The 27,202-nt window shown below is 34.4% G+C and overlaps 2 protein-coding genes across 2 annotated transcripts; both read left to right on the top strand.

Moving 5' to 3' along the window:
* The first annotated feature begins 472 nt into the window (after window positions 1-472).
* Window positions 473-5,064, top strand: LOC140827071 (damage-control phosphatase At2g17340-like). The gene is made up of 12 exons (XM_073189671.1): window positions 473-709; window positions 797-862; window positions 981-1,047; window positions 1,149-1,217; window positions 1,799-1,939; window positions 2,614-2,742; window positions 2,848-2,934; window positions 3,891-3,965; window positions 4,046-4,123; window positions 4,213-4,290; window positions 4,495-4,557; window positions 4,636-5,064. The coding sequence occupies exons 1-12, from the start codon at window positions 549-551 to the stop codon at window positions 4,714-4,716; spliced, it is 1,095 nt and encodes a 364-aa protein (XP_073045772.1). The 5' UTR covers window positions 473-548; the 3' UTR covers window positions 4,717-5,064.
* A 3,390-nt stretch (window positions 5,065-8,454) lies between these two features.
* On the top strand, window positions 8,455-10,137 carry LOC140828358 (tetraketide alpha-pyrone reductase 1-like). The gene is made up of 6 exons (XM_073191343.1): window positions 8,455-8,735; window positions 8,836-9,008; window positions 9,085-9,273; window positions 9,370-9,532; window positions 9,631-9,823; window positions 9,899-10,137. The coding sequence occupies exons 1-6, from the start codon at window positions 8,618-8,620 to the stop codon at window positions 10,053-10,055; spliced, it is 993 nt and encodes a 330-aa protein (XP_073047444.1). The 5' UTR covers window positions 8,455-8,617; the 3' UTR covers window positions 10,056-10,137.
* The last annotated feature ends 17,065 nt before the right edge of the window (window positions 10,138-27,202 follow it).

Below are 27,202 nucleotides of genomic sequence, written 5' to 3'. Positions count from 1 at the left end.
GGAGTTTATTTTCACCAAAGATAGATGAAATTAAACATGAATATTATGACATTCGAAAATAATTCATATAATTATATTATATTTCAAAATAACATATTCTATCTTAAATTTCAAACTAAAATTATAATATTTCAAAAATTAAATTAATTAAGCACATAATTAAAATATGAGTAGGTCTCTGCGAGACGGTCTCACGAATCTTTATATGTAAGACAGGTCAATCCTACCAATATTCACAATAAAAAGTAATACTCTTAGCATAAAAAGTAATATTTTTTCATGGATAACCCAAATAAAATATATATTTTATAAAATAAGACTCGTGAAACCGTCTCACTCGAATTTTTACTTTAAAAAATTTCATTTGGAAACATAAAAAAAAATATTTAGAATATTTCCACACTCAGAACATGAGCTAATTCAATATTGGAGACCGTAAATTAATACGGGCGATTAGGTTAATAATAATTTAATATTTCTCAGTGAATTATGGTACCTTCAAATCAAACTACATGTTCTAATCAATCGGGAATGCTCTAGAATTCGGCATGGAGAAATCGGGGGAAATGGTGGCGCTGCCGGTGTTGTTGGAGCAAAATTACAGAGCATGCACCATTCCTTACAGATTCCCTTCCGACAATCCCAAGAAGACCACCCCCACCGAGCTCTCTTGGATCAATCTCTTCGCCAATTCCATCCCCTCTTTCCGGTATCAACTTTCCCTTTTTCTTTTCAACTATTAATTTGTGATATCTGTTTCTCATGATCATGTTTGTAATTATGGATGACTTCGCAGGAATCGCGCTCAGAGTGACGATTCGGTGCCCGATGCACCCGCCAAAGCTGAAAAGTTCGCTCAAAGGTGATGTATGACTTTGTATATTAAGTTCAACTACTGACATACGAGATTCGCTGTGCTCGATTGATTGCATTTATTTTGTTTATATTTTCTTGACTACTTGTGTGTCCACCCCCTCTAGATACAAGGAAATACTTGAGGACTTGAAGAAAGATCCCGAAAGTCATGGTGGCCCGCCTGATTGCATTGTATGCCGATCCCTCTCGTAAAATTGAGCTATTCTGTTAAGTTTTCGAGTTATATATTTTTGTATATTTGATCTGTTTTATTCACAAGGAATAGTTATCAGCTTCTTTGCCAGCTTCGTGAGCTAGTCCTTAGAGAAGTGGGATTCAGAGATATATTCAAGAAGGTCAAGGTCGGGAATTTTCTCACATGTTCGTTTCAGTCAATAACAACACCAGCTTCATTCCTTTAGACCTTGAGATTTTGAGTTTGATGCTGCTAATCAACTTCGTAGGGTTTGAGAAAAGCAATTTTGTCAACGAGGGACAGATTCACTTTGGTTGTGTTTGGATAGAAGTATTTGAAATCAATTTATTCAAATGAATTTAAATCCTCTCCCTACTTATTCATGTACAATTATACTAATCATAATGAATTTCAAATCATGTAACATTAAAATTATATGAAATCCATTGTGATTTGTATAATTATAGTGTCAATAAGTAGAAGATGTATTTGAGTTTTTAAATTCGAAATCATGGATTGCAAATGATTCAACCCAAGCCACCCAAGTCCAACATTTGAATATTACTTCGGACTAGGGTTATCCATTTAAAAAATTTACAAGAGTGATCTCATGATAGCACCTATACACAGTATCAACTTCTCTGGATTTGATGAAGCAGTTCTTAGTTGAGCTTCATGTTTGCTTCCTTCTTTGTTTTACTTCTGCTTAACAATGGGTGGAAGGAGATCAATTTTTTACATTGATAGGATGAAGAAAATGCCAAGGCGATTACCCTGTTTAAAGATGTTGTTCATCTTAATGATGCCATAGAAGATGAAGCAAAGCGTATTGAGAATTTGATTAGAGGAATCTTTGCTGGTAACATATTTGATCTTGGCTCAGCACAGGTATGTCAGGCTCTCAGCTAGGATTCGTAGGAATTAAGCACCATTTTGTTGGAATATGATGACTTGCATGATTATATGATTGGCTTTTTTAGAATAATTTATTTCCTCATTTAGCTTTGCATTTTATGAGAAACAATAGATTCCCCAGTTTTTGAAATTTTTAGTTGTAGGCCTATCGGATTACAGCCTCTATCTCATGATTGCTGTGGATGGTTGTCACTGATGAAACTGAAAATTTCTAGAGCTTCTCTGACATCATCGATTGATTTTCTCACTGTAATATGAATTTGATGCTGAAAGATTCAAATTAAATTTTATCAACTTATTAATTTTAAACTTTCTACACCGTTCACTTCCGACTAGGTTGTAGTCTGTGATTGGAAATCTGATCCGGGTGTTTTTAATCATGCGGTCATTCAGAAAATGTTGAAATTTCTATTTAGTTAGATGTATCCATGCAAAAGCTGATCAGTTTTCAAGTTTAGAAGCATGCACAATGGTAGCATACTGCCATTTAACTTTTAAGTTATATGGTCGGATTAATTCCTCAGCCTGCATTTACTTTATCCTGTTGGAATAATTCCTCAGTTCTGCGTTTTAAGTTATCTGGTTGGATTGATTGCTCAGCCTTTGAATGCCATTACATAATTTGTCAACTCACTTGAATATTGAAGCTAGCGGAGTTGTTTGCAAAGGATGGCATGTCCTTTCAAGCTAGCTGTCAGAACCTTGTCCCACGACCATGGGTTATTGATGATTTGGACAATTTCATATTAAAATGGGGTCAAAAATCGTGGAAAAAGGTTAGTTTCTGGGATTAATTGACCAATAATGGTTTTTTCTTCCATTGTTTGCTCTCATCGTTCATGCATATTTTACTCTCTCTGACTTGCTTTCCAATTGCACAGGCTGTCATCTTTGTAGATAATTCTGGTGCAGATGTTGTTTTGGGTATATTGCCATTTGCAAGAGAGCTATTACGACATGGTGTAAAGGTCTGATTTGATATTTTACTACTTGTCGATCAAGTGTTTGGCTTGTCTTTTTACTAAGAAAGTAAAGTAAATATTTTATCTTGATTGGAAAGCGATTCCTGGCAATCATCTTTTATTCCCTAAATCAGTGACACACGAAAGCTCAATCCTCAACTTCGGAATATTCATAAGATTAGGAGCAAAGACCAGGATTCCTTTCGTTGGACGGACCCGGCTTTAGGGAGCCACCCATTAATATATATAGTGGAACTCTGCACGAAGCCAGCATTCGTTCAATTCCCCGATGTCCAGGGATTTGTGTAGATTGGGATAAAAAAGAGATGATGGAGGAATATACCTTACCGGGATAGTCCATAGTAGGTTATTTCACTTGGACGACGGAAATCAATTCAATTCATGTATGAGCCATCCAGAAAGACCACCTATTTGTTCGTTTACCAGGATCAGCACGAAATCATAAAGAAGCTCTACCAAGGATTGCCAAGCATTTGGGACTAACTTTCCTCCTCCCTTTTTTGTAACAAAATGAAACAAAAGTAGGACCAAACTGAGAGTGAGTAGCATAAACAAAGATGAATTTGTGAATGATAAATACAAGTCCCCTATCTCAATAGGAATCCATGAGATAATTTCAAATTGATCAAGTGGACTGGTGATCGTCGGAGGTGTCCCCCCTACAATCTTGTTCAATTGTTGTTGGGCAAAGTCATAGTGATCACCCTTTTTGTTTTTTAAATGTTCTAGAATTTCATTTAGATAATACGTGTTGTCTTCATCATTATGCAAATCTTCGGCGATAGAGAGTAATTTGTTTTCATCATGACAGTCTTTTTTGAATATTTTTTAAACGTTTTCAAGACTTATGAACCTATATTATATATCCTATATTATGATAGAAGAGACGTGTATATAAATTGTTTTGTCATTTCAAGCTGGAAAAAATTATTTCTTTGCAGGTTGTATTGGCCGCTAATGACTTGCCTTCTATCAATGACATAACATACACTGAACTGATCGAGGTTTTAGCAAAGGTAGTAGAGTTGTTATAGTATTGGTGCGATGATAGCTTAAAGAGTAGGTTGGGTTTGTCACCAAAAGTTTGTATGCACAGTTGAAGGATGAGAATGGGATGCTTCTGGGAGTTGACACTTCGAATCTTTTCATTGCCAACTCTGGTAATGATTTGCCTGTAAGAAATCCATTTCTTAATCTATTCTGATTTTGTTTCTTGAAATGAGACTTCCGTAGATATTTTAGTATGGTTTGATATTATAACAGGTTATTGATCTTACCAGCGTATCACAAGAACTTTCCTACCTAGCAAGTGATGCAGACCTCGTGATTTTGGAAGGGATGGTAAGTTCTTACCAAGTTAGAAATTCAAATGGCTAATTTTAAGGCATTGTTCTATCCACCTTCTTTTAGACCGCGGAAGTGCTTTGGGATGATGAGGTTCGATAAAGTGAAAACTAAAGATGTGTTTCTTTGTTGCTTGGTTGAGTGTTGGTACATGACTAATTTTTCCGAGCCTCACATATTTGTCTTGATATTTTTGGTCAGGGCCGTGGAATAGAGACTAACCTTTATGCACAGTTTAAATGTGATTCCTTGAAAATTGCAATGGTAAGGTTAACTTCCTTCGAATATTAACAGTCGGTTGCTACTGATGAATATGTACTCATTTCTTGCTCTTCAAACCAGGTGAAGCACCCGGAGGTTGCTGAGTTCCTTGGAGGACGGCTCTATGATTGCGTCATCAAGTTTAATCAGTACTTAGCCTGAAACAGATCTATCTAGCATATGAAATTGCCCAAATTTTATGACAAAACAAAATAACGGTTGTCCTACTGTTTTCTGAAGCTTTTTGGGCTATTATGACATGTGGTCCTCAAGTCTAGATGAACCAGTGGTCTGAAGTAACATTATTCTTCAAACGATACTTTTTTTATGTGTTTAAGCACCTTATTCCGAAAGAATCCAGCGACGTTCCAAACCAACTAGTGTTGCTTTGACAGGGTCATAATCGTGTGTGTGTTTGTGTGTATATACATGGACAGACATAATTAGAAGTTCAAAGCGCGTAATGTGCCCAAGAGCCTAAGGCCCTAAGCTCTTCGAATTGAGACTCACTGAGATTTCTGAAATTTGGATGTACGAATATCACACGTTAACGCAACAGCTTGATGAAATTTTGAAAAGGGAATTTGAGTTTATTTTAAATGTTAGTTAAATATATATTCTTTGTTAAGAAAAATTAATGATATTATATTATATATCATAAAATCAAGATGTGAAAATTTAGCAACGTAAAAACTTTCGAAGAATTAAGATATTATGTTGGAGCAAACTAAAATATTGTGTATTATAGTAAATATGATTTGTAAAAATATATATATACATTTATATGTATATATATATATAATATATATTTGTTCATGAAATCTGGGAAAGATGTTTAATAATCAATAAATTTAATTAAATAAAAAATGGTTGATAGCTAAAAGGTAAACACATGGTTGGTGTTGTGTGAAATCCAAATAAAACAGGCTGTCTTGTCCCAACTCCTCCAAGCCTCTTGATTCATTCATTCTCTCCTCAGTAACTGTTGGGCTGCAATGATGAGCTGCAGGTCCGTGTTCAAGATGATGCACCAGGGTTCGCAATCACTCCCAGTCTCGGAGCCGGGCCTGCAGGAGAGCCCCGGGATCCGGCGGAGGTTCTCATCCCTCTCCCTCAACCTCAAGATCCAGCCCTCTCGTCCCGCCGCCGCGGCATGGGCATTCCGCCGCTCCAAGTCGCTCTCTTCCTTGGGAGAGAACGCCGGCGACTCCATAAGGAAGTGGTGGGATTGGGGGTGGGGCTGGATCCTCTCCAGGAAGCCCGCCTTCGCTGCAGATCTGGAGATGAACGCGGAGGAAACCGCCACCCTCGGGTTTCAAAACAAGGGCAGCTGGCGCCACGTCTTCTTCAAGGTCACCTCTCAACTCCGCCGCAAACTCTCCCGCTCGGACGACGTTGGCCTCCCCCAGACCATGCGCTACAGCTAATCAATCATCCCTTCAAATCATACATATATAATATGCCTGTACATTGTTCACCCAGCCAGAATAATAAATCAATCACAATCCATCTCCAGCTTCCAAATATGATCGATAGATATGATCACCGGCGTCTTGTGGGTGTGATTCCATTTATTCTATTGTTGCTTAAAACGAAGATTGTTTTGTTGTAATCTTAGCTAATTTCATGGTGTTCGTATCAATGTACGCAGACGGAGTAGAATACTCAGTTTTTTTTGTCGGTGTTCATGTTCTTGATTATTAATTTGTTGGCCTTACTTGGGTTTCGTTTATTAAATTTTTATTACATAACACGGGTCGGGTTTTTTTGGCATTCAACTCGGATCGAACCAAGCCCCGGTGATTATAGTTTATTTTTGGGAATTAATTTTTATCATTAAAAAACACTGGCGGTGCATAACATTCATTGCCATGTCATTCTTCAAATCCACATGAAACCGACACAATAATATATCTATATTTATGTTATATTATATATAATAAAAAGATTCTTAAAGGGTTAAAAAATAACTAATCAATAGAAAAACAACACAATGTTTTTCTAAAAAAATACATTTACTTTATAAAAATAAATGGAGTAGGTCTCTTGTGATATGATCTCTTGTAGAACTGCAACAAAATAAGGATCACGACAGAATCAGTATGGCACTATGCCACCTTAAAGGAGTTTGAAATTACCCATAAATTCCTTCACTGGCATAAAATTTCGGAAATCCATCAGTCAAGCCTTCGGCAAAAGTTGGCTGAGTTTGGACTCATTTTGACATCTTCGAATGGGCAAAGGGCAACATCGGGAAATATTTGATGCGCTGCTACGAAAGAATACAACCCCCTTCTTTTGATACACCAGTACATCTCCATAAAGCTTCTTGTAATATTCATCAAGACCAAATTTTTACATCCACCTTGTAAACCATATCCCAAAAATTTCCCAAACCAACCTCTCCAAAGAGCAGAGCCACCTTCTTCAGGACCGATAGGAAGCCGCTATAATTGATCGGATTCGCCTAAATGCCCAGATGGTAGGGTAGCAAACATATTATCATCAAGAAAACAAACATCCTTATTCAAACTGGAAGCAGCATCCCAGTAAGCAGTTAAATGTCATAAAAAACCACATCGACTTCGACAAGTCACGAAGAAAAACAAAGTGAGTACTAAGAACAGAGGCTTACACAGCCATGGACAAAATTTAAGACGCCTAACATACAGAGAGCAAATTAAAGAATCCAAATCAAAAGAGTTAATTACGGGAGTAGAATGGTTGAACAATTTTCCGGGCATACCTGCATGTTAACCTTCAAGACATCGAGCGGGATGATCGCGAGATGGCTGGTCCGGCACTCAGCATACCTCCAGCAACACACAGACGGCAGACCGTAGTACCCCCGCCGTAAACTCCTCGACCCTACGCCTGTTATCCATTTTTCCTCAGCGACAGACTCACACGTTTGACGATCGTTCATTCACGCAGAGACCATCTATTGTGACATATTACAAGCAAAAAAGACGGCGAATGCCCAAGTGGGTGGTGGGTTCCATTAACGTTGTTGAGGTGGCGAAATTTCAAGGGGTTGGACTTGGCTCCCACAGTCTTGTTGGAAATGCATGTCATGCTATCGATTATGTCCGCGTTCTTGCTCTCTGCGCCTCGCAGCTGGTTCCATTTCCCGATCCGAACCCGGATGGATACAGAGACCCGGATAGAGTTTAGTGGTTTGGGCCATTCCCTCACGCTCTTCCGTTTTTCATTAATTTTTAAAAGCTGTTATCAAAATAACGTTGTTTTCAAATTTTAGCAAATTATGATAATTTTTTTAAAAAAATATAGCAATTCATGTACCCCACTATATTTTTGCTGGTTGCCATTCTTAATTCAGTATCTTATTTAAAGCTTAATTTTTGTTGCAGATACGAAGAAGGGTCAAGCAAGTCCCACTGGCGTTTTACAAATCAACTCCAACATCTTTGTTCTTGGAATCTGACTTTCCTGGTTGGATGTTTAAATTTAAATCTATTCTGATAAATGATAATGGCCAAGCAATTGGCGTATCTGAAGATCACAGTGGTAAATCTGCAAAACGGCTGCGAACAAATTAATCGATCATACGGCTATGTTTATTGGACAGTGGCAAAGAGAAACTTTGATCTGCCATTTTTCTACCAATGCGTCTTGTGGCACGAAGAGATTCATAGCAGACGATTTTGCCATTTTTAACAGTTCCTTTGTAGCAGGAAGTATCCTTGTGATATAGAGAATAGCTTATATTAAACTGGATAGTGAGATTCATTCTTATTTAACAAGAACCAACTCTCTAAAAGTTTTGGCATGTTTCATTAATTTGAGCACATTGATGATCGTCATGCTTTTTGGCTTCTCTGCCTACTTAACACCTGTAAACCAGGTCAAGCCTCCACTCTAAGTCTAACTAACCTTGTTGCCTTTTATTTTTATATTTGTTGATTAATGAGAGACACACACATCAGATGACCTACCATCTCTAGTACTTGCATTGCTTTGAAGGGTGTATAAATTTGATTCCCAAACAGAATTTCATATCATATAACTACAATTTTAATGAAAGAAAAGGATATTGGATCAGATGCCTGAAGTGAAGGGTAAAGTATGTGTTACTGGTGCAGCTGGGTTTCTAGCTTCATGGTTGATCAAGCGCCTCCTTTTATCTGATTATCATGTCATTGGAACAGTCAGAGATCCGGGTAGAATCAGCTGCATAATTGAAAGATTAACTTTGCTTCTGTGTTATTTTTTTTAATTATATTGACAGTATTTACTCTGTTTCTTGTCATTCTTAATCAGGAGATGAGAAGAAAGTGGGGCATCTGTGGAAGCTGGATGGAGCAAAAGAAAGGCTTTGCCTGGTGAGAGGAGACCTGATGATAGAAGGCAGCTTTGATGAAGCAATCTTGGGCTGTGTCGGAGTGTTTCATACTGCATCACCTGTTTTAGGACACCCTACTTCGGATCCAGAGGCATGCTTTATATACTACCTATTTTAATACCCTATATATTCTCCACCAAACAAACGTTGATTTTGGTTCGTGGCAGGCGGAAATATTGAAACCTGCAATTGATGGCACTCTCAATGTGTTACGCTCATGCAAAAGAAATCCATCTTTGAGGCGTGTGGTTCTAACCTCATCTTCATCGACAGTGAGGACAAGAGAAGATTTTGACCCAGATGTGCCATTGGATGAGTCATCTTGGAGCTCTGTGGAGCTGTGTGAAAAACACAAGGTATTGAAACAAGTAGCAGCCTGGAATATCTTTTATATATGCTTTCGTAAGTATATCAGACATGGGCGCCTTTTTTCTCGGGTTTGTTCCTACTAGGTTTGGTATGCAATATCAAAAACTCTGGCGGAGAAAGCTGCATGGGAATTCTGTGAGAACAATAAAATCAATCTGGTGACCGTTCTGCCGTCGTTTGTGATTGGACCCTGTTTACCTCCTGTTCTTTGTTCTACTTCAGCTGATGTACTTGGCTTGCTCAGAGGTAGTCCGTAGTCATGTATAACGTAATACAAGATAATGATGAGTGGAACAAAACTGACTTCTAGTTTTTTGCTCGTCTCCAATGAAAACACACACCAGGGGAAACAGAGAAGTTTGAGTGGTATGGAAGAATGGGATATGTTCACATAGACGACGTTGCGTCGAGCCATATTGTTGTTTTTGAGAATGAGAACGTGAAAGGGCGGTATCTTTGCAGCTCAACTGTTCTGGACAACAATGAATTGGCTTCAATTCTATCAGCACGCTATCCTGCACTACCCATTCCCAAAAGGTGAGAATCCCCCAGTCACCAACAAATATCATTGAATCCATGTTGAATAAGATGTTGCAGCATTTTCTTTTGCAGGTTTGAGAAATTGGACAGACCTTACTATAATTTCAACGTGTCGAAACTGAAGGGTTTAGGAATGAAGTTCAGATCAATTCAAGAGATGTTTGATGATTGTGTTGAATCATTAATCCAGCAAGGCCATCTAACCTCTGTCTCGACTCATTCATCATAATCGATACAGCATACCGAAAAATCATAATGAAACAAAAATGAATATTGTGGTTCTCATAATAATAGCATGGAGTATGTATTTTTACAGTATTCATTCCGATTAAACTTCTAGGAAAAAATATAATTCCGGCCATGGACAACTGTAACCACAAGATAACCTTTCTTCCTTTTCTATTTTTTTATCGGTTGTGTAAAAAGTTTTGGCCATGGAACACATCTTGGCTTCATACATGTTTCATCGAGGCGGCCCGTTCTCACACGTACATAGGTGATCTCTTTGCAAAAAGGTATCCTACATACCCCGCTTTTGTAAGCTACGAAATCATTAAAAATACAATACTTAACCTCACTACCTTTGTAGGCAACTTCACTCATCGTCTTAGGAATGAGGAGTGATTCCTCAAATTCTCATAACTTAGTTGTCCCATTGAACCAAGATCTTGGGATCTCCAATCAACAAGGTTGGGTTATCATTGTGAAAACTTTATTTGGTAGGTTTTAAACTCATTCCTCTTGCTAGACAGTACATTTGATCTCTATTAAATGCTTTTGTAAGCGGATCCGCTAAGTTATCAATTGATTTAATATAATCAACAGATATAATTCCATTAGAGATCAACTGTCGCACAATATTATGTCTTCGACGAATGTATCGAGACTTGCCATTGTACATACTGTTTTGTGCCCTTGCAATTGTCAACTGACTGTCGCAATGTATCAAGATTGTTGGCATGGACTTGTCCAGCATGGAATGTCCTCTAGAAAATTGCGAAGCCATTTAGCTTCTTCTGCAGCTTTATCTAGCGCTATGAACTCTGATTCCATAGTAGATCTACCAATACAAGTTTGTTTTGATGACCTCCAAGAGACTGATCCTCCACCAATGCTAAATACATAGCCACTTGTGAATTTGGAGTCATTGGTGTCAGAAATCCAATTTGCATCACATTATCCTTCAAGTATTGCAGGATACCTTGTGTAATTTAATCCATATTCTGAGGTGTGCTTTAAATATCTAAGCACCCTTGTCAACGCCTTCCAGTGTGCATCCCTAAGATTACTTGTAAACCGACTTTAACTTGTTAACTGCACAAGCGATGTCAGGTCTAGTATAATTAGTGATGTACATAAGGTCTCCGATAATTCTGGAGTATTCCAGTTGGGAAACTAGTTCTCCACGATTCTTCACCAAATGGACATTCACGTCCAAAGGCGTTTTTACTGGGGTAGAGTCATAAGTGTTAAACTTCTTCAACACTGTTTCTACATAGTGAGACTGAGATAGGACTATTGCTTCTGGAATTCTAAAGATTTTAATCCCTAGAATTACATCAGCAATACCCATATCTTTCATATCAAAATGTTTTGTGAACATTTTCTTTGTACCCTTCATCAACTCTTGGCTATTCCCATTATTAGCATGTCATCCACATATAGACATACTATCACATAGGATTCTCGAGTGCCTTTAATGTAAACACATTTGTCACACTCATTAATCTTAAATCCATTTGACAATACTACCTTGTCAAATTTTTCGTGCCACTGCTTGAGCGCTTGTTTAAGTCCATATAGTGACTTATTTAAACGACGGACCTTTCTTTCTTGTCCTTTAACAATGAAGCCTTCAGGTTGCTCCATATATATTTCTTCTTCAAGTTCACCATTTAAGAATGCCGTTTTGACATTCATTTTATGCAAATCTGCAATAGCAATGAGCACACGAATGGATGTTATTCTTGAAACTGGTGAATACGTGTCGAATAAATCATGACCTTCTCTTTGTCTATAACATTTGGCCACAAGCATGGCTTTGTGTTTTTCAATACTTCCATCAACTCTCATTTTCTTTTTCAATATCCATTTGCATCCCAATGGCTTGGTACCTGGTGGAAGATCCACTTGGTTCCCAAGTATGGTTTTACAAAATAGAATTCATTTCAGAGTTGATGACTTCTTTCCAATAAGGAGCTTCAGAACTACCCAGAGCATCTTGTATGTTCTTTGGTTCATTCTCCAACATAAAAGTATGGAAGTTTGGATCAAAGAACTTTGAGATTCTAGCCCTTTTGCTTCTTCTTGGCTCTTGCTCCTTTGAAGAGCCTTCCAATGGTATAGCATTTTCATGAAGAGTTGGATCATGTGTAGGTACTTGACCTTCATGCTCCGTCTCAAGTTTTCGCTTGCTAGAACCATTTTATTTTCTCTCTTTACAAGGAAATATATTTTCAAAAAATACTGCATTTCTTGACTCAAATGTCATGCCCGTATTCATTTCTGCATTTTCAGATTTGTGCACCATAAACCTATATGCACTACTATTATGTGCATATCCGATGAATATGAAGTCGACCGTCTTTGGTCCAATTCGCTCTTGTTTAGGCTTTGATATTTCAGCCTTAGCTAGACACCCCCACACTTTAAGGTACTTGTAGGAAGGTTTATGACATTTCCACAATTGATAAGGTGACTTGTAATTTTTCTTGTGGGGTATCTTGTTCAGGATGTGATTAGCCGATAGTATTGCTTCCCCCACAAGTTTTGGGGTAGTCCTGAACTTATTAACATATCATTCATCATATCTTTCAGAGTTCGATTCTTTCTTTCGGCAATGTCATTCGATTGTGGTGAATAAAGAGCAGTCGTTTCATGAATTATACATCAAACGGTGCTCCGTATTCGCCCCCTCTATCGCTTCGAACCTTCTTTATTTGTTTGTCTAGTTGATTCTCAACTTCGTTCTTATAACATTTGAATGCTTCAAGAGCTTCATCTTTCGACCTCAAAAGATATACGTAACAGTAGCTTGTGTAATCATCAATGAATGTCACGTAGTATCTTTTCCCTCCTCTAGTTTGTACAAATTTTAAATCACCAATGTCACGCCCCGAGATGGGGGTTGGTTGACACCGGCGTTGCTCTCAAATTTACATTCGAAAACAACAAGCCTCGGAAGTACAAAATTCAGAAACCAGACTTTTTATTGATAATACGAAATAATTCATTTTCCGATACAAATTCGAATCATTAATGTTTTACAGCGGAAATGTAAAACAGATAAAACATTGCTTCTACAGATGCAGCGGAAAAACATAATTTGAAACTGAGAATAACAGTCTTCTTCTTCACCATTCCCAAAACAGATTCTGCTCCTTTTCTTCTAACATTTCTTCATCGTTCTTATCTGAGATGTTATAGTGGGTGAATGATATGGTTGTCACTCAGTAAGCGGGAGAAGAGATAACTCCCAATTTGCGAAATCATTTTCATAGAACAATAATACGAAAATATACAGAAATTCTTGTTTTCATAACGGAAATCAGTGTTCAGTGTTCAGAAGTCAGTATTCAGTAATCGGAAATCAGAAGTTTATCAAATAAGCACTGAGCATGTTCGTGAATTTCATGGCTAAACTGATATCAGTCCCCTATATGTTCTCTCCTCTAAGGGGTGAGGCCAGTAATCAGTAATCAGTAATGTTCAGAATATATATTCCTACCATTAGTTCACTAAGTTTCAGTACTTCAAAATCAGATATCGAAAATCAAGAGTACTTTGCTTTAAATCAGAAATCATCAAACGAGTTTCAAGATATTTATATATAAGCCCACTTACTGTAACTTGCTAAAAGTGTTTCGGTTGAAGTCTGAAATCTGCTTGTTCTTGCTACTGGTTTCTGCTGCTCTAAAATCAGCACTCTCTTAGCTCGAAAATTCAAGTGATAATCTCAAGATTTGTGTAACCCATTTCAGAGGTTTGAGAGTGTTATATATAGGCAAAATTCTGACTGTTAGCCTCCCAATTAATGGCCACAATATGTCATTAACAATCTTTATTCCGTGTTAAATGCTTCAGTTACAAGTCATGGCTGAATTAGTAACTGTCTGCTGGAATTTCGTGCTGCTGTTGCTGGATTCTAATATGCTGGAAAAATACCAGCTTCTGAAATATTAGCTTCTGCTGGAATTTTTAGCTTCTGCTGAAATTTGCTAGGTGCTGCTACTGCTGGAATTTCAAGTTCTCACAACCAAGATCAGTGTGTATTAGTTCTAGAGGAGTTGTACATCTTTCAATCGAGTGGTAAGGCGCTTTGGTCATTTTTGCTTCAACACATATCTCGCATTTTTGTGTTGCATCGACGTTGTGTTTAGACAATAATTCAAGTTTCATTAAACGTTGCAAGGTAGTAAAATTTACGTGTCCTAAACGAACATGTCATAAATGAGAACACTCAAGCAAGTAAATAGAACTTTTGTCTTTATTGCTTTCAACAAAATTTTGGCGTATATCCATTACATTCAACTTGAAAAGGTTCTCGTCAAGATATCATTTTCCAATAAAATGACCATTCTTTGTCAATACAACCTTGTTAGACTCAAATACTAGTCTAAACCTGTGTTTGACCAACAGAGACCCAGACACGAGGTTCTTTCTTATGTCTGGTACATGAAGTGTATCAACAAGGGTTACTAGTACAACATTTCAGGTGCCCACCACCTCAGATGTAGCGGAGTTCCCCATGTATAGTTTTTTCCCGGTCGATGGAGTGTATGTGGAGAACATCCTCTTGTTGGAGCATATATATCGAGTTGCTCCAGTATCAACCCACGACTCGTTGGGGTTTTCCACCAAATTTTCTTCCAAAACAACTGCAGACAAATCAAGTTCAGAAAATTAAAATGACCGATCTTTCTTTAACTACGTTGGCTTGAGGATTTCCCTTCTTTAGTTTCCTACAATCCTTAGCCATGTGATTCGATTTTCCGCAGTTATAACAAGTGTCTTTGAACTTCTTCTTATTTGGTGATTGTTGGCCTTGTTGTGGTTGCTTCTCAAACTTCCTCTTCTTCCCTTGAAAACTCGATTCAACAATGTTCACCCTTGCTGCCATTTTACTTGCCTTGGCTTCGGTGCTCTTGTTCTCCTCCTCTATCCTCAATCTCACAATGAGATCCTCCAATCTCATCTCTTTCCTTTTATGCTTCAAATAATTCTTGAAATCCTTCCACAACGGAGGTAGTTTCTCGATCAAAGCAGCAACTTGGAAGGACTCGCTTAGACTCATTCCTTCCGCATGAATCTTATGCAAGAGAAGTTGTAGTTCTTGCACTTGACTCATCACGGACTTTGAGTCCACAATCTTGTAGTCCAGAAATCTCCCAACAATGAACTTCTTCAAACCCGCATCCTCCGCCCTGTATTTCTTATCAAGCATATCCCAAAGTTCATTGGCGGTCTTGACTTGACAATACACATTGTACAATGCATTGTCAAGTCCATGGAGGATGTAGTTCTTGCTCAAGAAATCACTTTGGTTCCATGCATCCAAAGCGGCCCTCATGTTGATATCTGTCTCGTTTTCAGCAACGGTGGGAGGATCCTCCTTCAAGAACCTTGACAAACTCAATGTTGTGAGATAGAAGAGCATCTTTTGTTGCCATATTTTGAAATATGCACCAGAAAACGTTTTTGGTTTCTCTCCTGATGCAACGGTTGCATGTGGTGTTGTAGATGATGATGTCATTGAGATTCTTCTTGCAAATGATCAAAAATCCAAAATTCTTCTTAATATTGTTGTTTGTGGTATTCAAATATGAGAGGAGAAGCAAGAAGAAAACAAAGGAATGGTTTGTAGAGGCAAATGTTGAACACTTTCTCTTAAGAAGAATTTGCCTCTCACAATGTGCTAGAGATTTGTGTCAATCTTCTCCCAAGATACAACTACAACTCTTGAATAATGAGCACATCACAAAGAAATGAAGGAACTCTCTCTTGTTGAAGAAGGAAGAAGAACAATACGCAAATGCTTTGAAAATAATGTGTATGTATTTTTGATTTTCAATAAATCAACATTTAATATTTTTCATGTGAAAAGACATGATCTTTCATTCATAGGGATATCCCTTGGCCATTGTAACTGACCACAATCATCAAACAATGTCAAGGTAATGAAAAAATGCAAGAAAAATTCGAATGGACACGGAGACCTGCAGGGGCGTCCGCTCGCGCCTGTGCGCGCGCGAGCGTGCTGCCGAGCGCTCGGCTGAGCTCGACAGCTCCTGCCGAGAGATCTCGGTTCTCTCGGCAGGCGCTCACATGCGCGGAGCTCCGTGCATGTGTGCGCGCCTGCTATTGTTCACGACCGATTTTTTTTTTTTGCGGTTTTCATCCCTCACATGTTCTGACTACTTGTTTGAATTTCTTTCAACATTTGATGAACTCGTTTCGAGTTTAATTCAGAACCACCGAACTTAATATTCATTTATTAAGTTTCGTTCTTCGTTTCGAATTTTTTCAATCAAACACATTAATTTATTTACTTAATTTTCATTCATTAAGCATCAAAATTTCAACAATAGTTTGGTTAATTCAATTTGATTTGGATATATGTTAGAACGTTATGTCATATATTTTGATTATATTTGTTTTTCATACTTAGTTTTATTTTAATTTAATTATCATATCTTTAAATATTTTAAAAATATCCAAATGCAATATTTTCTTCTTTTTTTCCCAAATAAACTAAATTAAAACGTGCACCTATAATTTTAAAAAAAAACGATCTTAAAAATTAATTTATAATAAACAAACGTTTGAAAAATTAAAATATGGGTTAATTGGATATGGGAAAACATTTTTTTCAACTCTGTTCTCGTTTTTTTTAAAAAAATTTATTATAGCTTTCTAAACTTAGAAACTTGAAATTCAAAGTTCATATATCTAATAACTAGAGGTGTCAAAATCTGACAGAATCCACCAACTCGATACCGTTTAACTCGAAAAAAAATCAGGTTTGGGTTCTCATGTTCATGTCAGATAGGGTTGGAATCGATAGTTGACTCGAAAAAAATGATCGAGTTGGGTTGGGGTTTGACCCGAGTTGATCCGAAAATTTTAATTTTTTTTTAAAAATATATAATTAATAAATATTATATATATTTTTATATATTGTATGTCTGAAAAAATATTTATTTTATATTTATATAATAAATTTTCATAATTTAATATTTATTTTGAATATTTTTTATTTTTTAAACAATTGTTTATTTGATTTAGTAAATTGATTTTATTCTACAATTATAATTTCAAACCTAATCATATATGTGAGGGAGATTTTGTCAATATGTGTTTAAATTATTTTTTTTTAAAATTTTATTTAATTTCGGGTTGATCAGGTTGATTCGAGTTCATGTTCGGATTGAGAGTTTTCGGAGACTCGATTTTGGGTTGAACAATTTTTGAATAGTACTATTGCTCAACCCGACCCAACCCACTCGAATTGACACCTTACTAATAACTAGGGGTGAGCAAGATTTCGGTTAAACCGAATTAACCGACCGAACCGAGCCAATACAGAAATTCGGTTTTCAAATTAAAAAAATTCGGTTATATCGGTTAATTCGGTTCGGTTACGGTTTTCAAAATTTTGAAATCGGTTAACCGAATGAACCGATATAATAAATATTATTATTTAATAAATTTTTTTATTTATCAATTTCTATAAATATTTTAATTTTTAAATTTAAAATCGATATAATATGTATTAATTGTGTTCAAATAAAACTTATATATTTGTGATGTGAGTGATTTTATGTTTTTATGCATTTGTGTAAAGTTTAGTGTTCAAAAAATTTGCATATATAATTTAAGTTAAATCACAAATAATTTTTTTTAACTAATCGGTTAATTCGGTCACCGACCGAATTAATCGATTTTAATTCGGTTCGGTTTTCATCGGTTATGAAAATTAATTCGGTCGGTTCGGTTATGACTAAATATTTCGGTTCGGTTCGGTTATGACTAATTCGGTTCGGTCGGTAACAAAATTACCGAATGCTCACCCCTACCAATAACCATTTTGAGTCGGTAAATCCGCGCTTTAATAAAAAGTGTGGGTACATTTGAATGTTTATACCACACATTCGTACTACAAAATAATTCTTTTTCTTCTAATATCCAAATTCTAGTTCTGTAATAAAAAAAAAATCATCAATGCATATTCAATTTGTGTTATTTGCTATTCAAAATTAGCACATTTATTTTTGACGATACATACCTATATCCAGGGGCGGATTTAGTGTAGGGCGAACGGGGGCCACGGCCCCCCCAAAAAAATTTAAAAAAATTTTTTAGCGACTGTTGTGACGGAAACCGTCGCAAAATGCGCGACGGTTTTATCAACAACCGTCGCTATATGGCGGCCACGGCCCCCCAAATATTTAAAAAAAAATTTTTAGCGACAGTTATATAGAAACTGTCGCGGTTTAGCGACGGTTTTACAAAAACCGTCGAAAATTCCGCGACGGTTTATTGTAACCGTCGCCATATTGCGACGGTTTTAGAGAAAACCGTCGCAAAGGTGGCCCCCCCAATGCCAAAATCCTAGATCCTCCCCTGCCTATATCGACTAAAAAACGTGACATTTTGTTTCGAAACGAAAATTATAGCTCTATATATAATTTAATTTAGTTAGCACTTAAAATTTGTATCTGTGTTATAATTTCAATGATATGCAATTATATTTCTTATTTTGATATTCGTGTTTAACATATTCATAAATAATATATCAAATCAAAGTTATTAATATTTGACACTCAAAATCATAAATTCATGTCACAATTTATTGGATTAATTATTCGTACACGAGAGTAATGAAATATTGACTGCAATTTGAAATTAAGTGTGCTATAATAAATTGAATATCCGACTACTATTTATTATTATATATTAATTGTGTGCAACAATTATGCAGAAAAATGAGAATATTTGCACTTTTCCAAATGACATGTTAAGATTGGAACTTGGACCTAATTCAACTCCAAAAGCTAGCTCAAGAGAGAAGGATTGTCTAAGCCCATATATATAATTCCAAGTTATTTATCCAACGATGTGGGACAATTAAGATATCCAGGTTCAGTTATTGATAAATTATTATTCAAACATAATTACAGTGTCATTAATCGTAATCATGGATAAGTGTCATTATTTAAACAAATCGAAGTGTGTATTTAGCAGTCAATTCGGAACCACTGGCCGGTTCGGAACTTCCGTACTCAGGGACGGACCTTCTGAAATCTGAACCCATGTAGCTAGCAAAACAGTAACACGTCAGAATGACCATCATCTACACAGGAGTTCGGAGCTTCCGAACCCAAGAATGGAGCTTCCGAACCGTGAGGTGTCAAATTTGGACATTTCAAATCTGAGTTCGGAACTTTCAAACTCAACCTATTTAATAGGTCATCCAGATTTCAGATTCTTCCCACCATTTTCATAGTTTCCTCTCGAATCTTAGTGCTTTATAGGCTTTTACATCATTTTTTGAAGGCTCGACAACATTTATAAACTACACACTTTACAAAATTTTCTCGTTACTTAATTGTGATTTTTTTCCCAAATTGAGAGACCTATTTATAGAATTTTTTTAGAAATAATCCAAAAATAAATACATCATTACGGCCAATTCTATCTTACACCAGGTGAGATACTCCCTTTACTTTCTTTTCTTACGATGTCTTTTTTTTTATTATTATTGTTATTACATTTCACACTACTTTAACCAAAATCAACCAAACTAATTATTAAACTAATTTCGTTTAATGTATATAACATGTGTTATGTTATTATTATTATTCTCAAAATTTTAAACTTAATATTTTATATTTACGTGAATTTTTTTTTATAGTAAAACTTTTACGATTGAGGTTTGAGATTTTCATTTCTATTATTCTTATTTTTGTGGTAGAATCGTATGAAATGTAAAAGATCAATATTTTAAAATTTAATTATTATAAGAAATTCTATGTTCTACCCATTTATAAATGCTAATAAAATTATTGTAGCTATTTTTAAATGTTATACATGTATATATTAGTTAGTGACAAGGAGTAAATCTCCCAGAGTAGGATAGAATTGTCCATATCATTACATATATCATCGCACACTAATTTTCAATATTTACAACTATTATTTTCAATATTCAACTTCTTATTTTCAACCTTCAACTTTTTTATTTTCAATACTTAAGATACTATAAAATTTAAAATAATTGAATTTCACTTTCACTGCTAGTTATTGTTTTTTTTTAATAAAACAAAAAATACATAATCCCACCATATATGCCATGATGAATTTAATTATAATTTTAATGGCACGCCTGGTTTTTTCTTATTCAATTTCAAGGAACTTTTATATATATTCGAGAAATATATATATATATATATATATATATATATATATATATATATATATATATATATATATATATATATAAGTGATGATGTCATCGGGAAGGAGACTTTTCCTCTTTGGATTAATAATTAATTAATATGTTACCCTCAATAATAATATAATATATAACCGAGGTAAGCAGCTATCTAAAAATAAAATAAAAATTGTGGTTGTTTTGAGCTGCTACGCGTCATTCTTGACTTCGAAAATTCGATGCATCCATGAATGAAAAGGTTGTTTTTTTTATAATAATTTAAGAAAATGTATTTTAAAAATAATATGTATGACGGCGGTTTTGTAGTAATAAATAAATTATTACAAAGATAAAAATTTGTGTGAGACGGTCTCACGGGTCGTATTTGTGAGATAGATATCTTATTTGGGTTATCCATGCAAAAATATTATTTTTTTACGTTAAAGCATAGTTTGGTACACATGATAGGATAATCATATGATATATAATTTAAGGATAAGTTAAGGATAACTAAGATATATGATATTATATTTAATATTTGATATGATTTAATAAGATTGATTAAATTTATATATTAGATTGTAATGACAAAATTAACCTTATCATAATAAATTTAATAATTTCAAATGTGTTGCTTGAGTTCATATTTCTTATATGTTCATGCGTCGACATTGCTTGCGATTTTTTTTATACCTAATTTTATATATTATATAATATGATAATTGAGCCCTTAATTTTGTGAGTCAAGTAAAATATAAATTTTTAAGGTTAATCGAGTGATACTAATAATTTTATTGAGATTTATACAAATCATTTATATAATTATCTCGAGTTCATTTATATATTTATCATATTATATAATATATAAAATAAATAAAAATATTTATTTGACTTTAATTTCTACCTACAAGTGAAATGAGAAAACAATAGGGTTTAAGATTAGTATATATTGAGGGCAATTAAGTTATTTGTGGTGTTTTTATCATTAGATTAAAATTATCACATCTTATAAAAGAGATACTTTATCCCTATATAAAATTATTTATCACGGGCCCATGATATTATCATGAGCTTTCTAAAAATGTACCAAACGTGAGATAAGAGAGGATTATTTATCAATCTCTCTTATCACATGTACCAAACTATACATAAGAGTATTACTTTTTATTGTGAATATAGGTAGGGTTGACCCGTATCACAGATTAAAATCCGTGAGACGGTCTTACATGAAATTCACTCTATTACAAAACGCCACGAAGTGTGACGAATTATGTATTTGTAAGGTGCTGCTTTATAGCTGCTGGAACCTTTTCAGCGTTCGGTTATGGTGGGATCGAAATTTTTTTTTATTATAAATAAAGAAAAGGAAAAGTAAAATATTCAAACGAAGAAAGAAGAACTACTTGTCTATACAAAAACAAGTATTTGTTTATATGAAAAATGAATATTGATTTTTTATTTTGTACATATATTAAATATTTTTTTTTAAATTTATGATTATTAACTTTTTTTTTAAATTTATGCTTATTAACCTTTTCAATTAAATTTATATGTGTTATTTTATTTCTTATTATAATATTTTGTATTAACTTATTGTTTCGACAACTTATTTCAGAATGACAGAAATTGATAATAATAATTTGGAGTAGTTGTCATGAAATATACCGATGTGTAGTGTTGATGATTATTGAAGGAATATTGTTCTATGCTAAACTCATTTTTTTTGCAAATACTACATGATATTGATCGTGTGTAATCTTCTGGATGTGCAATTTTAACATTCATATACCGCGAGCTGTCCAATGCAACACGTACAGGAAAATCTACAATAGCTGGACCTTTATATATCCTGCAAATATAAATATTATATTTTTATTATTTAAAACGTCATATGTATTTTTAACTGTTTTTATTATTATTGATAGATATGAGCATGAAGCATGATTAAATTGGTTAACTCTGACCGAGATGGGTTAACAGCTGTTGCTCTTCCAAGTCAACGCGATAATATTTTTTCAGTTGCTCCATATTGTGCCTGATAATTTTTTAATTTGTTGTCCAAATGTAATCTATAATTATTTGTAAAATTTTCAACATGTAATCATATTTGTTAAATTATAGGTGGAAAAATGTGTTTAGTTACACAAATTCACCGACTCATGCTGTAAGAATTTTAAAGAACTTTTTTGATCATATGAACAATAATGAGGCATTTTTGGATCATTTAAATTATGTGATAATTATATGAATTTTTCTTTTTTTTTGTTCAATTTAATTAGACCATTTCAAGAAACATGATATAGATATAAAGACAATTATTAATTCATACGACAACGAAATATGGTGATGTGTTTGCCTTCGACAACATTGAACTTCATAATATTACGAGAATTGGTCAACACAACACAGATTGGAAAGAATATCATCAAAATACAATTATTATATGGAATAGAAAGTTTAGATATGTTTTCCAAGGAAAGCGACATAGGAGATCGAGACAAACTTATTGTTAGGATCGGTTATGGGGATCATCGTTGAGCTACAATAGCTCGGTTCTTGAAATATTGAACACCGATAAATTAAATCGAGTTTGGTGTTCAAACCAAGCGGAAAATACTCGAAATAATCCTTCGTAGAAACCGATTAAATATTTTGTAAACCATTTAAAATATATGCAAGTTGAATGAATAAAAATATTTTAGTTGAAGCATTTTATCAAACACTTGGTATGCAATATTTTGGTATTTGATGAACACATAAAATGCTTCAACAATGCATCTTTAAAACTATGAAAATGATAAGTAAATGCAATAAACAAATAGACACGAATTTGTTTATGGATGTTCGGAGATTTCAACACTCCTACGTCACCCCTTCTTCCCCTTGGGAAGGATTCACTAGAAGACTTTGATTTATACAACTACTTGTACAAACCCATTCCGGAAGGGCCGCACCCAACTAGAACTCCTAGCACTCAAGATTGTAGGCAGCACCTCACAATCAGCATATTGTTTAATGTCTCATATGCAAAGACTACATACACAAGTTTATTGTCTTTGTGCAATACTCACTCAACTAATCTTTGAAGTTCAACTCTCTTGTATATGTGTGAGTGATTGTGTGTGAGAAATATATCAGTTACAGTGGACATCTCAAATGTATCCTCACACAAGGACTTGTGCTCTCAACTTGCTGATTTCTTCATGCTAACTGCCCATGTTTTGAATCCACTTCAAAAGCTCTTGTTTGTTCTTCAATATATTGTATTTATAGGCTCCAACACTGATATATACGTTAGACACAAGAATATGACCGTTTGAAAAGTTTCTGTACTGTTTCCGAGATTGCAACGGTCAAATTCAGCTTGTTGGACATTTTCCCGACTGGTCAACTCTGGTCAACTGGTCAACTCTGGTCAACTCAACTGGTCGTTCAGTTCAACTGGTCAGCAGCTGGTTCAGTTCAGTTGGTCAGCAGCTGGTTCAGTTCAGCCGGTCAGCAGCTGGTTCAGTTTCAGCTAGACTGATTTCAGTTTGTGCAGAACCAGTAGCTTCATCGTCATTTATCAGCATCATAAGCTTCGATTCAGACTTTGACTTCTCAGAATGATTTGTAGATCTTTGTCTTAGCTTTCCAACGCATACTGAATCGCTTCGTTTTGATAACCGAGCTGAGAGATATGACCAAAATACAACAGCTGCTCGAACACCACTGATTGCTGTTTTCGTGTGATCAGTTCGGTAATTGAGCGATCAGTTAGACCATGATAAAATCCGATTTTGCCCAACTGACGTGATACAATTTGTTCCAAATTGAGTTTTCTAATCAGTCCAGTTGGCGGATTGTCATTTGAATCATCCAGCTGGGAGATATCATTAAAAAAGCGAAGCTCGCCAGAAATTCAGTTTGTGCAAAATTCAGTTTCAGCTTACTTTTTGTGTTTGCAACTTCACACTTGAGTAAATATGTTAGAAACACAATAACAAGTTTTGTTAACATCAAAATCAAGATTGCGAACTTGAAAAGTTCCAACACTTATGACAAATATTTTCAATGGTATGAGCAAATAATTGTCCACTTTTTATCTCCTACAGTGCATGAGGTTGGTTTCGACCATTTTCATATCATAATGTTGCCGAAAAATATAATGCCGAACAAATTTCAGTACACATTTTCCTTATTCTCATCGGTCATCATTCGTTTCAGTAATTCATGCCCATCTATACCAACATGTTTTTTCGGTAATACAAAGCCATCTGATCCATCAGGTGCTGGCCAACATTCGTTTGCTGACCATGATCAAACTCCAATTTGGTCAAATATAAAAATTCTACAAATCTTATTAAAGTTAGTCCGCAACAACTTGTTCATGATTTGCGACCCGTGATAAATGTTATTTCGGATATAGGAGAAATTTCGGATACAAGAAATATAAATAAACAAATAGAAAATTTTGGATTGAAGAAGTGTATAGAAAGAATAAATAGTAGGCAAATAATTTTAAAAATTGTGAGCGTCCTCTATTAGAGGCAGCGCCACGCCGCCACTTAGGCACAATCCGCTGCTATGTCCGGAGGATGCTCCGCTCTTACCATTGATGATCTATCATGTTCTGTCTTTTGTCACGACACAAACACCTACCTCTACCAACTTCAATCATGTACCTAAAAAAATCTCATAGTATATTCATAATCAATCATATTATACAGAAATTTAGGGGTGTCAAAATGCGACACGACCCGCCAACCCGACATGACCCAACACGAAAAAAATCAGGTTCGAGTTGGGGTTTTTTGGGTTCGGGTTGGGTGGATTCGGGTTAGTGCCATGTTAGGCGGGTTTCGGGTTGGGTCGTGGGTTGACCCGCGAACTTTTTTTTGAAAATATTACCTATATTTTTATATATTGTATGTTTGAACAAAATTTATTGTATATTTATATGATAAATTTTCAACATTTAATATTTATTTTGCATATTTTTATTTTTTTAACAATTTTTTATTTGATTTAGTAAATATACTTTTAATTTTTTACGATTAAACTTTCAAATTTAAATCGAAAATCTTGTTATTATGTGTTTAAATTAAAATATTATTATTATTTTTTATTTTTTGAATTTTTTTCATTAATTTTTTTTTAAAAGAATTTTAAAAAAAATTAATAAAATTCGGGTTATGCGGGTTAGACGAGTTGAGTCGGGTTATACGGGTTCATGTTCGGGTTGGGGGTTTTCGGGTTGCTTCGGGTTCATGTTGGGTTCGGGTTGAAAAAAAAATAAAAAAAATTTCGCGGGTTGACCCGAAATCCGACCTAACCTACACGATTGACACCCCTACAGAAAATATTAAATTGTAAGTAAGACACTCAAAAATATAATTCATTTATCAACTCATATCACAATATCATAAATTGAATATGATCTTTCATTCAAATGACACAAAAATCTACTCCATGAAATCAATAATAATTAGAGTAATAATCACATGTATATGAATATATTAGTGTCACTAATAGTTCTAATCAACATAGGAACTAAAAACTCATTCACATCAACAATGTAAGTCACACCGAATATATGTTCTCTTGATCAGAATTAAACAACTTCATATCACACTAGGTACATCATCCACTGGTTCGACGCGACGAATATAATGACATATCAAACCAAATACATCATCTACTGGCTGACCAAAATGAACAGATATATATATATATATATATATATATATATATATATATATATATATATATATATATATATATGTGTGTGTGTGCGCGCGCGCTACCCGATGCAAATCTCATAGAGTTACAAATCTTGCAATCACTTAACTACTAATACTATATTGTTATATAATAGTTTCATTGGTAGAACATAACATGTATCGAAAATTAATATATCTTATTAATTAAAACCAACGAAATATCACTTTTTCTTTCTCTCAATTTTTATCTCTCGATTACATCGAGAAATAAGATTTTAAATAAATTTGTATAAGTAATTTTATAGTTTACATAAAAAAATTGTGGTATTAACAATGAAATTATCGTATTAAATAAAACAAATAAATATTAAAGTTTAGATTTTTTATTTATTAAAGAAAGAAATTTTTTCGCTAATTTCAAAAATGAACTTTATCATGCACAATTTGTTTTACTTACTCGATAAAATGTAAATACAAATTCAGAGAAGAAAATGAAAATGAAAACCAAATAATGCATTTAAGACGTCAATCGGAACTCTAGTAAATAAATAATACATATATATACAAATAACAATAGCAATTTACTAAACCCACGTTAAATAATATGAGGAACGGCATTTTGCCACAAATGAGAAACATGAATTAACAAAGGAAATGATAAACATAGCAAAACTGAAATCTTGCTCTTGTTCAGTTGAATTCTCAACAAGTTAATCAGTGAATTATGATAAAATAGGCTTACTGAAACTGATCGAATGTATGACTTAATTTGAAATCACTCATTTCAGCAGGGATTAACACTGCCTAAATAAAACTATTAGTAAAACTTCAATCTATATACAAATTGCATCAATATTTTCAAATCTTAGGAATTTATGACCTAATAAGCTAGCATAGAAAATGATTTGAATAAGCTCGTGAAAGCACTTGAAAAGACAAACATGCTCATAAAACCCAAAAAATAACTAAAAAATATGGGCATAATTTTGTAAACTCATAAATCAACTCCAAATTTTAGAGATAGAATAGATATATAGACAGATAGATAGAATACATATAGATATATATTATTATTTAATTATCAAATGAAGGAAATATATATAACCATTCATTATTAAATGAAGGACATCGAAGCATACAAAAATTTAGTTATAAAATAAAGGCACAAAAAAATATTTTTAAACGAATAAAAATGAAGGCACGAAATTTTATTATTAAGGACAAGTTCAAATTCATAATATA

Source organism: Primulina eburnea, chromosome 3 (assembly GCF_022965805.1).
Source record: "Primulina eburnea isolate SZY01 chromosome 3, ASM2296580v1, whole genome shotgun sequence".
Taxonomy (NCBI): Eukaryota; Viridiplantae; Streptophyta; class Magnoliopsida; order Lamiales; family Gesneriaceae; genus Primulina; species Primulina eburnea.
Note: the sequence above shows the minus strand (reverse complement) of the source record. Positions and strands in the feature narration are given on the sequence as shown.